The 15,000-nt window shown below is 39.5% G+C and overlaps 1 protein-coding gene across 1 annotated transcript in view; it reads left to right on the top strand.

Moving 5' to 3' along the window:
• Positions 1-15,000, top strand: part of LOC135563935 (netrin receptor UNC5B-b-like) — a 178,167-nt gene that overhangs the window by 125,685 nt on the left and 37,482 nt on the right. The window contains exons 5-7 of the mRNA XM_065007827.1: positions 5,133-5,313; positions 5,586-5,753; positions 14,529-14,688. Of these exons, the coding sequence (XP_064863899.1) occupies positions 5,133-5,313; positions 5,586-5,753; positions 14,529-14,688 (509 nt within the window). The remainder of the gene's footprint in view (positions 1-5,132; positions 5,314-5,585; positions 5,754-14,528; positions 14,689-15,000) is intronic.

Below are 15,000 nucleotides of genomic sequence, written 5' to 3'. Positions count from 1 at the left end.
TGCCGTGTATTCATGAGTATTTGTCGTGTATTAATGAGTATTTGTCGTGTATTAATGAGTATTTGCCGTGTGTTAATGAGTATTTGTCGTGTGTTAATGAGTATTTGTCGTGTGTTAATGAGTATTTGCCGTGTGTTAATGAGTATTTGTCGGGTATTAATGAGTATTTGTAGTGTATTAATGAGTATTTGTCGTGTGTTAATGAGTATTTGCCGTGTATTAATTAGTATTTGTCGTGTATTAATGAGTATTTGTTGTGTATTAATGAGTATTTGTCGTGTGCTAATGAGTATTTGCCATGTATTAATGAGTATTTGTAGTGTATTAATGAGTATTTGCCGTGTGTTAATGAGTATTTGCCGTGTGTTAATGAGTATTTGCCGTGTATTAATGAGTATTTGTCGTGTATTCATGAGTATTTGCCGTGTGTTAATGAGTATTTGCCGTGTGTTAATGAGTATTTGCCGTGTGTTAATGAGTATTTGCCGTGTGTTAATGAGTATTTGTCGTGTATTAATGAGTATTTGTCGTGTATTAATGAGTATTTGCTGTGTGTTAATGAGTATTTGCCGTGTATTAATGAGTATTTGCCGTGTGTTAATGAGTATTTGCCTGTGTGTTAATGAGTATTTGCCGTGTGTTAATGAGTATTTGCCGTGTATTAATGAGTATTTGTCGTGTATTCATGAGTATTTGCTGTGTGTTAATGAGTATTTGCCGTGTGTTAATGAGTATTTGCCGTGTGTTAATGAGTATTTGCTGTGTGTTAATGAGTATTTGTCGTGTATTAATGAGTATTTGTCGTGTATTAATGAGTATTTGTCGTGTATTAATGAGTATTTGTCGTGTATTAATGAGTATTTGTCGTGTATTAATGAGTATTTGCCGTGTGTTAATGAGTATTTGTAGTGTGTTAATGAGTATTTGTCGTGTGTTAATGAGTATTTGCCGTGTGTTAATGAGTATTTGTCGTGTATTAATGAGTATTTGTAGTGTATTAATGAGTATTTGCTGTGTGTTAATGAGTATTTGCCGTGTATTAATTAGTATTTGCCGTGTGTTAATGAGTATTTGCTGTGTGTTAATGAGTATTTGTCGTGTATTAATGAGTATTTGCCGTGTATTAATGAGTATTTGCCGTGTATTAATGAATATTTGTCGTGTATTAATGAGTATTTGTTGTGTTAATGAGTATTTGCCGTGTGTTAATGAGTATTTGTCGTGTGTTAATGAGTATTTGTCGTGTGTTAATGAGTATTTGCCGTGTGTTAATGAGTATTTGCTGTGTGTTAATGAGTATTTGTAGTGTATTAATGAGTATTTGTCGTGTATTAATGAGTATTTGCCGTGTATTAATTAGTATTTGTCGTGTATTAATGAGTATTTGTCGTGTATTAATGAGTATTTGCCGTGTGTTAATGAGTATTTGTCGTGTGTTAATGAGTATTTGTTGTGTATTAATGAGTATTTGCCGTGTGTTAATGAGTATTTGCCGTGTGTTAATGAGTATTTGCTGTGTGTTAATGAGTATTTGCCGTGTGTTAATGAGTATTTGCCGTGTGTTAATGAGTATTTGCTGTGTGTTAATGAGTATTTGTTGTGTATTAATGAGTATTTGTCGTGTATTAATGAGTATTTGCCGTGTATTCATGAGTATTTGTCGTGTATTAATGAGTATTTGTCGTGTATTAATGAGTATTTGCCGTGTGTTAATGAGTATTTGTCGTGTGTTAATGAGTATTTGTCGTGTGTTAATGAGTATTTGCCGTGTGTTAATGAGTATTTGTCATGTATTAATGAGTATTTGTAGTGTATTAATGAGTATTTGCCGTGTATTAATGAATATTTGTCGTGTGTTAATGAGTATTTGTCGTGTGTTAATGAGTATTTGTTGTGTATTAATGAGTATTTGCCGTGTATTAATGAGTATTTGCCGTGTGTTAATGAGTATTTGCTGTGTGTTAATGAATATTTGTCGTGTATTAATGAGTATTTGTTGTGTGTTAATGAGTATTTGCCGTGTATTCATGAGTATTTGTCGTGTATTAAACAGTATTTGCCGTGTATTAATGAGTATTTGCCGTGTGTTAATGAGTATTTGCTGTGTGTTAATGAGTATTTGTCGTGTATTAATGAGTATTTGTCGTGTATTAATGAGTATTTGTCATGTATTAATGAGTATTTGTAGTGTATTAATGAGTATTTGTCGTGTGTTAATGAGTATTTGCCGTGTGTTAATGAGTATTTGTCGTGTATTAATGAGTATTTGTCGTGTATTAATGAGTATTTGTCGTGTGCTAATGAGTATTTGTCATGTATTAATGAGTATTTGTAGTGTATTAATGAGTATTTGCCGTGTATTAATGAATATTTGTCGTGTGTTAATGAGTATTTGTCGTGTGTTAATGAGTATTTATTGTGTATTAATGAGTATTTGCCGTGTATTAATGAGTATTTGCCGTGTGTTAATGAGTATTTGCTGTGTGTTAATGAGTATTTGTCGTGTATTAATGAGTATTTGTCGTGTATTAATGAGTATTTGCCGTGTATTCATGAGTATTTGTCGTGTATTAATGAGTATTTGTCGTGTATTAATGAGTATTTGCCGTGTGTTAATGAGTATTTGTCGTGTGTTAATGAGTATTTGTCGTGTGTTAATGAGTATTTGCCGTGTGTTAATGAGTATTTGTCATGTATTAATGAGTATTCGTAGTGTATTAATGAGTATTTGTCGTGTGTTAATGAGTATTTGCCGTGTATTAATTAGTATTTGTCGTGTATTAATGAGTATTTGTCGTGTATTAATGAGTATTTGTCGTGTGCTAATGAGTATTTGCCGTGTATTAATGAGTATTTGTCGTGTGTTAATGAGTATTTGTTGTGTGTTAATGAGTATTTGCCGTGTGTTAATGAGTATTTGTCGTGTATTAATGAGTATTTGCCGTGTATTAATGAGTATTTGTCGTGTATTCATGAGTATTTGCCGTGTGTTAATGAGTATTTGTCGTGTGTTAATGAGTATTTGTCGTGTATTAATGAGTATTTGTCGTGTATTAATGAGTATTTGCCGTGTATTAATGAGTATTTGTCGTGTGTTAATGAGTCCACCCATGAGTTGTTTGTTTGTTCGTGAATTTGTGTCCTTTCATTTTATCTGAATGTGGACTGTCTTCCTCTCCCTTCTCCTCTCCCTTCTCCTCACCCTTCTCCTCTCCCTTCTCCTCTCCCTTCTCCTCACCCTTCTCCTCTCCCTTCTCCTCTCCCTTCTCCTTTCTCTTCTCCCTTCTCCTCACCCTTCTCTCCTTTCTCCTCTCCCTTCTCCTCTCCCTTCTCCTTCCCTTCTCCTCTCCCTTCTCCTCTCCCTTCTCCTTCCCTTCTCCTCTCCTTTCTTCTCTCCCTTCTCCTCTCCCTTCTCCTTCCCTTCTCCTCTCCTTTCTCCTCTCCCTTCTTCTCTCCCTTCTCCTTTCTCTTCTCCTCTCCCTTCTCCTCTCCCTTCTCTTCTCCTTTCTCCTTTCTCTTCTCCTTTCTCCTCTCCTTTCTCCCTTCCCTTCTTCTCTCCCTTCTCCTTTCTCTTCTCCTTTCTCCTCTCCCTTCTCCTCTCCCTTCTCCTCTCCCATCTCTTCTCATTTCTCCTCTACCTTCTCCTATCCTTTTCCTTCTCCTCTCCTTTCTCCTCTCTTTCCTCCACTCCCTTCTCCTCTCCCTTCCCCTATCCCTTCTCCTCTCCTTTCTCCTTTCTCCTTTCTCTTCTCCTTTCTCCTCTCCCTTCTCCTCTCCTTTCTCCTTTCTCTTCTCCTTTCTCCTCTCCCTTCTCCTCTCCTTTCTCCTCTCCCTTCTCCTCTCCCTTCTCCTCACCCCTTCTCCTCTCTCCTCTCCTTTCTCCTCTCCCTTCTCCTCTCCCTTCCCTTCCCTTCTCCTCTCCTTTCTCCTCTCGCTTCTTCTCTCCCTTCTCCTTTCTCTTCTCCTTTCTCCTCTCCCTTCTCCTCTCCCTTCTCCTCTCCCTTCTCCTCATCCCTTCTCCTCTCCCTTCTCCTTCCCTTCTCCTCTCCTTTCTCCTCTCCCTTCTCCTCTCCCTTCTCCTTCCCTTCTCCTCTCCTTTCTCCTCTCCCTTCTTCTCTCCTTTCTCCTCTCCCTTCTCCTCTCCTTTCTCCTCTACCTTCTCCTCTCCCTTCTCCTTCCCTTCTCCTCTCCCTTCTCCTCTCCCTTCTCCTCACCATTCTCCTCTCCCTTCTCCTCTCCCTTCTCCTTCGCTTCTCCTCTCCTTTCTCCTCTCCCTTCTCCTCTCCCTTCTCCTCTCCCTTCTCCTTCCCTTCTACTCTCCTTTCTCCTCTCCCTTCTTCTCTCCCTTCTCCTTTCTCTTCTCCTTTCTCCTCTCCCTTCTCCTCTCCCTTCTCCTCTCCCTTCTCCTCTCCCTTCCCTTCCCCTCTACCTTCTCCTCTCCTTTCTCCTTTCTCTTCTCCTTTCTCCTCACCCTTCTCCTCTCCTTTCTCCTCTCTCCTTTCTCCTCTACCTTCTCCCTCCCTTATCCTTCCCTTCTCCTCTCCCTTCTCCCTCTCCTTCCCTTCTCCTCACCCTTCTCCTCTCCCTTCTCCTCACCCTTCTCCCTTCTCCTTCCTTCTCCTTCCCTTCTCCTTTTTCCTCTCCCTTCTCCTCTCCCTTCTCCTTCCCTTCTCCTCTCCTTTTTCCTCTCCCTTCTTCTCTCCCTTCTCCTCTCCCTTCTCCTTTCTCCTCTCCCTTCTCCTCTCCCATCTCTTCTCATTTCTCCTCTACCTTCTCCTATCCTTTTCCTTCTCCTCTCCTTTCTCCTCTCTTTCCTCCTCTCCCTTCCCCTATCCCTTCTCCTCTCCTTTCTCCTTTCTCTTCTCCTTTCTCCTCTCCCTTCTCCTCTCCTTTCTCCTTTCTCTTCTCCTTTCTCCTCTCCCTTCTCCTCTCCTTTCTCCTCTCCATTCTCCTCTCCTTTCTCCTCTCCCTTCTCCTCTCCCTTCTCCTCTCCCTTCCCTTCCCCTCTACCTTCTCCTCTCCTTTCTCCTTTCTCCTTTCTCTTCTCCTTTCTCCTCTCCCTTCTCCTCTCCCTTCTCCTCTCCTTTCTTTCTCCCCCTCTCTCTCTCGCCTCCCCCTCTCCCCTCCCCCAGGTGGACTGGTTGAAGAATGAGGACACCATAGATCCGTCTCAGGACTCTAACTTCCTGATGACCGTAGAAAATGACCTCATTATTAAACAGGCCCGTCTCTCTGACACGGCCAACTACACCTGTGTGGCACGCAACCAGGTAGCCAAGAGACGCAGTAGTACCGCCACGCTTATCGTCTACGGTGAGCAACACACACTCTGCGTCTCATTACAAATCTCAACCAAAGCCGTTTAATACACACACGCAGAAATAAACACACACACACACACCCACACCCACACAAACACACACACACACACAAACACTCAGTCTCACTTTAAGACACACACACACTCAGTCTCACTTTAAGACACACAAACACACACACACACACAAACACACACTCAGTCTCACTTTAAGACACACACACACAGGATATTATTTCCTGTCAGTCTGACAGCGTCTCTCTCTCAGTGAGTGGGGGCTGGTCTTCGTGGACTGAGTGGTCGGAGTGTAATGCCCAGTGTGGGCGGGGCTGGCAGCGACGGACACGCAGTTGCACCAATCCTGCGCCTCTAAACGGGGGAGCCTTCTGCGAGGGCTCGGCTTTCCAGAGAGTCACGTGCACCACTCTGTGTCCAGGTGAGAATGATTAACAGGTGTATGAACCACTCTGTGTCCAGGTGAGAATGATTAACAGGTGTATGAACCACTCTGTGTCCAGGTGAGAATGATTAACAGGTGTATGACCCACTTTGTGTCCAGGTGAGAATGATTAACAGGTGTATGAACCACTCTGTGTCCAGGTGAGAATGATTAACAGGTGTATGAACCACTCTGTGTCCAGGTGAGAATGATTAACAGGTGTATGCACCACTCTGTGTCCAGGTGAAAATGATTAACAGGTGTTTGAACCACTCTGTGTCCAGGTGAGAATGATTAACAGGTGTTTGAACCACTCTGTGTCCAGGTGAGAATGATTAACAGGTGTATGAACCACTCTGTGTCCAGGTGAGAATGATTAACAGGTGTATGACCCACTTTGTGTCCAGGTGAGAATGATTAACAGGTGTATGAACCACTCTGTGTCCAGGTGAGAATGATTAACAGGTGTATGAACCACTCTGTGTCCAGGTGAGAATGATTAACAGGTATATGCACCACTCTGTGTCCAGGTGAAAATGATTAACAGGTGTTTGAACCACTCTGTGTCCAGGTGAGAATGATTAACAGGTGTTTGAACCACTCTGTGTCCAGGTGAGAATGATTAACAGGTGTATGAACCACTCTGTGTCCAGGTGAGAATGATTAACAGGTGTATGGACGCAAACTGTATGTATGACTCAGAATACTCATTAAGCAGACTCTGTTATCCATAGACTCTGTTATCCATAGACTCTGTTATCCATACTCTGTTATCCATAGACTCTGTTATCCATACTCTGTTATCCATATACTGTTATCCATAGTCTGTTACCCATAGACTCTGTTATCCATACTCTGTTATCCATAGACTCTGTTATCCATAGACTCTGTTATCCATAGACTCTGTTATCCATAGACTCTGTTATCCATAGTCTGTTATCCATAGAGTTACTCTGTTATCCATAGACTCTGTTATCCATAGACTCTGTTATCCATAGACTCTGTTATCCATAGACTCTGTTATCCATAGACTCTGTTATCCATAGACTCTGTTATCCATAGACTCTGTTATCCATAGACTGTTATCCATAGTCTGTTATCCATAGACTGTTATCCATAGTCTGTTATCCATAGACTCTGTTATCCATACTCTGTTATCCATAGACTCTGTTATCCATAGACTCTGTTATCCATAGACTCTGTTATCCATAGACTCTGTTATCCATAGTCTGTTATCCATAGACTCTGTTATCCATAGACTCTGTTATCCATAGACTCTGTTATCCATATACTGTTATCCATAGACTCTGTTATCCATAGACTCTGTTATCCATGGATGTCTTAAGGTGACTCTGTTATCATAGACTCTGTTATCCATACTCTGTTATCCATAGTCTGTTATCCTCTGTTATCCATAGTCTGTTATCCATAGTCTGTTATCCATACTCTGTTATCCATACTCTGTTATCCATAGACTCTGTTATCCATAGACTCTGTTATCCATAGTTACTCTGTTATCCATAGACTCTGTTATCCATAGACTCTGTTATCCATAGACTCTGTTATCCATAGACTCTGTTATCCATAGACTCTGTTATCCATAGACTCTGTTATCCATAGACTCTGTTATCCATAGTCTGTTATCCATAGACTCTGTTATCCATAGACTCTGTTATCCATAGACTGTTATCCATAGACTCTGTTATCCATAGACTCTGTTATCCATAGACTCTGTTATCCATAGTCTGTTATCCATAGACTCTGTTATCCATAGACTCTGTTATCCATATACTGTTATCCATAGACTCTGTTATCCATACTCTGTTATCCATAGTCTGTTATCCATAGTCTGTTATCCATAGACTGTTATCCATAGACTCTGTTATCCATTATCCATAGACTCTGTTATCCATAGACTCTGTTATCCATAGTCTGTTATCCATAGACTCTGTTATCCATAGACTCTGTTATCCATAGACTCTGTTATCCATAGACTCTGTTATCCATACTCTGTTATCCATACTCTCTGTTATCCATAGACTCTGTTATCCATAGACTCTGTTATCCATAGTCTGTTATCCATAGACTCTGTTATCCATAGACTCTGTTATCCATAGACTCTGTTATCCATAGACTCTGTTATCCATAGTCTGTTATCCATAGACTCTGTTATCCATAGACTCTGTTATCCATAGACTCTGTTATCCATAGACTCTGTTATCCATAGACTCTGTTATCCATAGACTCTGTTATCCATAGTCTGTTATCCATAGACTCTGTTACTCTGTTATCCATACTCTGTTATCCATAGTCTGTTATCCATAGACTCTGTTATCCATAGTCTGTTATCCATAGACTCTGTTATCCATACTCTGTTATCCATAGACTCTGTTATCCATAGACTCTGTTATCCATAGACTCTGTTATCCATAGACTCTGTTATCCATAGACTCTGTTATCCATAGTCTGTTATCCATACTCCATAGACTCTGTTATCCATAGACTCTGTTATCCATAGTCTGTTATCCATAGACTCTGTTATCCATAGACTCTGTTATCCATATATCCTCTGTTATCCATAGACTCTGTTATCCATAGACTCTGTTATCCATAGTCTGTTATCCATAGTCTGTTATCCATAGACTCTGTTATCCATAGACTCTGTTATCCATAGACTCTGTTATCCATAGACTCTGTTATCCATACTCTGTTATCCATAGTCTGTTATCCATAGACTCTGTTATCCATAGACTCTGTTATCCATAGACTCTGTTATCCATACTCTGTTATCCATAGTCTGTTACCCATAGACTCTGTTATCCATAGACTCTGTTATCCATAGACTGTTATCCATAGTCTGTTATCCATAGACTCTGTTATCCATAGACTCTGTTATCCATAGTCTGTTATCCATAGTCTGTTATCCATAGACTCTGTTATCCATAGACTCTGTTATCCATAGACTCTGTTATCCATAGACTCTGTTATCCATAGACTCTGTTATCCATAGACTCTGTTATCCATAGACTCTGTTATCCATAGACTCTGTTATCCATAGACTCTGTTATCCATAGACTCTGTTATCCATAGACTCTGTTATCCATATACTGTTATCCATAGACTCTGTTATCCATAGACTCTGTTATCCATAGTCTGTTATCCATAGTTATCCATAGACTCTGTTATCCATAGACTCTGTTATCCATAGACTCTGTTATCCATAGACTCTGTTATCCATAGTCTGTTATCCATAGACTGTTATCCATAGACTCTGTTATCCATAGTCTGTTATCCATAGTCTGTTATCCATAGACTCTGTTATCCATAGACTCTGTTATCCATAGACTCTGTTATCCATAGACTCTGTTATCCATAGACTCTGTTATCCATAGTCTGTTATCCATAGACTCTGTTATCCATAGACTCTGTTATCCATAGACTCTGTTATCCATAGACTCTGTTATCCATAGACTCTGTTATCCATAGACTCTGTTATCCATAGACTCTGTTATCCATAGTCTGTTATCCATAGACTCTGTTATCCATAGACTCTGTTATCCATAGTCTGTTATCCATAGACTCTGTTATCCATAGACTCTGTTATCCATAGACTCTGTTATCCATAGACTCTGTTATCCATAGACTCTGTTATCCATAGACTCTGTTATCCATAGACTCTGTTATCCATAGTCTGTTATCCATAGACTCTGTTATCCATAGACTCTGTTATCCATAGACTCTGTTATCCATAGACTCTGTTATCCATAGACTCTGTTATCCATAGACTCTGTTATCCATAGACTCTGTTATCCATAGACTCTGTTATCCATAGACTCTGTTATCCATAGACTCTGTTATCCATAGACTCTGTTATCCATATACTGTTATCCATAGTCTGTTACCCATAGACTCTGTTATCCATAGACTCTGTTATCCATACTCTGTTATCCATAGTCTGTTATCCATAGACTCTGTTATCCATACTCTGTTATCCATAGTCTGTTATCCATAGTCTGTTATCCATAGACTCTGTTATCCATAGTCTGTTATCCATAGACTCTGTTATCCATAGACTCTGTTATCCATAGACTCTGTTATCCATAGTCTGTTATCCATAGTCTGTTATCCATAGACTCTGTTATCCATAGACTCTGTTATCCATAGACTGTTATCCATAGACTCTGTTATCCATAGACTCTGTTATCCATAGACTCTGTTATCCTGTTATCCATAGACTCTGTTATCCATAGACTCTGTTATCCATAGACTCTGTTATCCATAGACTCTGTTATCCATAGTCTGTTATCCCATAGACTCTGTTATCCATAGACTCTGTTATCCATAGACTCTGTTATCCATAGACTCTGTTATCCATAGACTCTGTTATCCATAGTTATCCTAGTCTGTTATCCATAGACTCTGTTATCCATAGACTCTGTTATCCATAGACTCTGTTATCCATAGACTCTGTTATCCATAGACTCTGTTATCCATAGACTCTGTTATCCATAGACTCTGTTATCCATAGACTGTTATCCATAGACTCTGTTATCCATAGACTCTGTTATCCATAGACTCTGTTATCCATAGACTGTTATCCATAGTCTGTTATCCATAGACTCTGTTATCCATAGACTCTGTTATCCATAGTCTGTTATCCATAGTCTGTTATCCATAGACTCTGTTATCCATAGACTCTGTTATCCATACTCTGTTATCCATAGACTCTGTTATCCATAGACTCTGTTATCCATAGTCTGTTATCCATAGACTCTGTTATCCATAGACTCTGTTATCCATAGACTCTGTTATCCATAGACTCTGTTATCCATATACTGTTATCCATAGTCTGTTACCCATAGACTCTGTTATCCATAGACTCTGTTATCCATAGACTCTGTTATCCATAGACTCTGTTATCCATAGACTCTGTTATCCATAGACTCTGTTATCCATAGACTCTGTTATCCATAGACTCTGTTATCCATAGACTCTGTTATCCATAGACTCTGTTATCCATAGACTCTGTTATCCATAGACTCTGTTATCCATACTCTGTTATCCATAGACTCTGTTATCCATACTCTGTTATCCATAGTCTGTTATCCATAGACTCTGTTATCCATAGACTCTGTTATCCATAGACTCTGTTATCCATAGACTCTGTTATCCATAGTCTGTTATCCATAGACTCTGTTATCCATAGACTCTGTTATCCATAGACTCTGTTATCCATAGAGTTACTCTGTTATCCATAGACTCTGTTATCCATAGACTCTGTTATCCATAGACTCTGTTATCCATAGACTCTGTTATCCATAGACTCTGTTATCCATAGACTCTGTTATCCATAGACTCTGTTATCCATATACTCTGTTATCCATAGACTCTGTTATCCATAGACTCTGTTATCCATAGTCTGTTATCCATAGACTCTGTTATCCATAGACTCTGTTATCCATAGACTCTGTTATCCATAGACTCTGTTATCCATAGACTCTGTTATCCATAGTCTGTTATCCATAGTCTGTTATCCATAGACTCTGTTATCCATAGACTCTGTTATCCATAGACTCTGTTATCCATAGACTCTGTTATCCATAGACTCTGTTATCCATAGACTCTGTTATCCATAGTCTGTTATCCATAGACTCTGTTATCCATAGACTCTGTTATCCATAGACTCTGTTATCCATATACTGTTATCCATAGACTCTGTTATCCATAGACTCTGTTATCCATAGTCTGTTATCCATAGACTCTGTTATCCATAGACTCTGTTATCCATAGACTCTGTTATCCATAGACTCTGTTATCCATAGACTCTGTTATCCATACTCTGTTATCCATAGTCTGTTATCCATAGACTCTGTTATCCATACTCTGTTATCCATAGTCTGTTATCCATAGTCTGTTATCCATAGACTCTGTTATCCATAGTCTGTTATCCATAGACTCTGTTATCCATAGACTCTGTTATCCATAGACTGTTATCCATAGACTCTGTTATCCATAGACTATGTTATCCATAGACTCTGTTATCCATAGTCTGTTATCCATAGACTGTTATCCATAGACTCTGTTATCCATATACTGTTATCCATAGACTCTGTTATCCATAGACTCTGTTATCCATAGTCTGTTATCCATAGTCTGTTATCCATAGACTCTGTTATCCATAGACTCTGTTATCCATATACTGTTATCCATAGACTCTGTTATCCATACTCTGTTATCCATAGTCTGTTATCCATAGTCTGTTATCCATAGACTGTTATCCATAGACTCTGTTATCCATAGACTCTGTTATCCATAGACTCTGTTATCCATAGTCTGTTATCCATAGACTGTTATCCATAGACTCTGTTATCCATATACTGTTATCCATAGACTCTGTTATCCATACTCTGTTATCCATAGTCTGTTATCCATAGTCTGTTATCCATAGACTCTGTTATCCATAGTCTGTTATCCATAGACTCTGTTATCCATAGACTCTGTTATCCATAGACTCTGTTATCCATAGACTCTGTTATCCATAGTCTGTTATCCATAGACTCTGTTATCCATAGACTCTGTTATCCATAGACTCTGTTATCCATAGACTCTGTTATCCATAGTCTGTTATCCATAGACTCTGTTATCCATAGACTCTGTTATCCATAGACTCTGTTATCCATAGACTCTGTTATCCATACTCTGTTATCCATAGTCTGTTATCCATAGACTCTGTTATCCATAGTCTGTTATCCATAGACTCTGTTATCCATACTCTGTTATCCATAGACTCTGCTATCCATAGACTCTGTTATCCATAGACTCTGTTATCCATAGACTCTGTTATCCATATACTGTTATCCATAGTCTGTTACCCATAGACTCTGTTATCCATAGTCTGTTATCCATAGTCTGTTATCCATAGACTCTGTTATCCATAGACTCTGTTATCCATAGACTCTGTTATCCATTTACTCTGTTATCCATAGACTCTGTTATCCATAGTCTGTTATCCATAGTCTGTTATCCATAGACTCTGTTATCCATAGACTCTGTTATCCATACTCTGTTATCCATAGACTCTGTTATCCATACTCTGTTATCCATAGTCTGTTATCCATAGACTCTGTTATCCATAGACTCTGTTATCCATAGACTCTGTTATCCATATACTGTTATCCATAGTCTGTTACCCATAGACTCTGTTATCCATAGACTCTGTTATCCATACTCTGTTATCCATAGACTCTGTTATCCATAGACTCTGTTATCCATAGACTCTGTTATCCATAGACTCTGTTATCCATAGTCTGTTATCCATAGACTCTGTTATCCATAGACTCTGTTATCCATAGACTCTGTTATCCATATACTGTTATCCATAGACTCTGTTATCCATAGACTCTGTTATCCATAGACTCTGTTATCCATAGACTCTGTTATCCATAGACTCTGTTATCCATAGACTCTGTTATCCATAGACTCTGTTATCCATAGACTCTGTTATCCATAGACTCTGTTATCCATAGACTCTGTTATCCATAGACTCTGTTATCCATACTCTGTTATCCATAGTCTGTTATCCATAGACTCTGTTATCCATACTCTGTTATCCATAGTCTGTTATCCATAGTCTGTTATCCATAGACTCTGTTATCCATAGTCTGTTATCCATAGACTCTGTTATCCATAGACTCTGTTATCCATAGACTCTGTTATCCATAGACTCTGTTATCCATAGTCTGTTATCCATAGACTGTTATCCATAGACTCTGTTATCCATAGTCTGTTATCCATAGACTGTTATCCATAGACTCTGTTATCCATAGTCTGTTATCCATAGACTGTTATCCATAGACTCTGTTATCCATATACTGTTATCCATAGACTCTGTTATCCATAGACTCTGTTATCCATAGTCTGTTACCCATAGACTCTGTTATCCATAGACTCTGTTATCCATACTCTGTTATCCATAGTCTGTTATCCATAGACTCTGTTATCCATACTCTGTTATCTATAGTCTGTTATCCATAGACTCTGTTATCCATAGACTCTGTTATCCATAGACTCTGTTATCCATAGACTCTGTTATCCATAGACTCTGTTATCCATAGACTCTGTTATCCATAGACTCTGTTATCCATAGACTCTGACTCTGTTATCCATAGACTCTGTTATCCATAGTTATCCATAGTTATCCATAGACTCTGTTATCCATAGACTCTGTTATCCATAGTCTGTTATCCATAGACTCTGTTATCCATCCAGACTCTGTTATCCATAGACTCTGTTATCCATAGACTCTGTTATCCATACTCTGTTATCCTCTGTTATCCATAGACTCTGTTATCCATACTCTGTTATCCATAGACTCTGTTATCCATAGACTCTGTTATCCATAGTCTGTTATCCATAGACTCTGTTATCCATAGACTCTGTTATCCATAGACTCTGTTATCCATAGACTCTGTTATCCATATACTGTTATCCATAGTCTGTTACCCATAGACTCTGTTATCCATAGACTCTGTTATCCATAGTCTGTTATCCATAGACTCTGTTATCCATAGACTCTGTTATCCATAGACTCTGTTATCCATAGACTCTGTTATCCATAGTCTGTTACCCATAGTCTGTTATCCATAGACTCTGTTATCCATAGACTCTGTTATCCATAGACTCTGTTATCCATAGACTCTGTTATCCATAGACTCTGTTATCCATAGACTCTGTTATCCAAGCCTCTTAACTCCTGATCTCTGACCCCTATAGTGGACGGAGGCTGGACGGACTGGGCCAAGTGGTCAGCGTGTGGGACAGAATGTACCCATTGGAGGAGCAGGGAGTGTCAGGCCCCCCCTCCCCGGAATGGAGGACAGCACTGTAGTGGGAGTATGATGGAGAGCAAGAACTGCACCGATGGACTCAATCAGTGAGTTAGCCAGGGAGGGAGGAGGGAGGGAGGGAGGGATCAGATTAGCCAAGAGGGAGCTGTCCGTCATGATTTAGACCAATCAGAGGGAGGGAGGGAGGGATTTATGATTTAGACCAATCAGATTAGCCAGAGGAGCTGTCCGTCATGATTTAGACCAATCAGATTAGCCAGAGGAGCTGTCCGTCATGATTTAGACCAATCAGATTAGCCAGAGGAGCTGTCCGTCATGATTTAGACCAATCAGATTAGCCAGAGGAGCTGTCCGTCATGATTTAGACCAATCAGATTAGCCAGAGGAGCTGTCCGTCA

The sequence above is a fragment of the Oncorhynchus nerka genome, linkage group LG23, assembly GCF_034236695.1.
Source record: "Oncorhynchus nerka isolate Pitt River linkage group LG23, Oner_Uvic_2.0, whole genome shotgun sequence".
Lineage (NCBI taxonomy): Eukaryota > Metazoa > Chordata > Actinopteri > Salmoniformes > Salmonidae > Oncorhynchus > Oncorhynchus nerka.
This window is presented reverse-complemented; position numbering and strand designations above follow the sequence as displayed.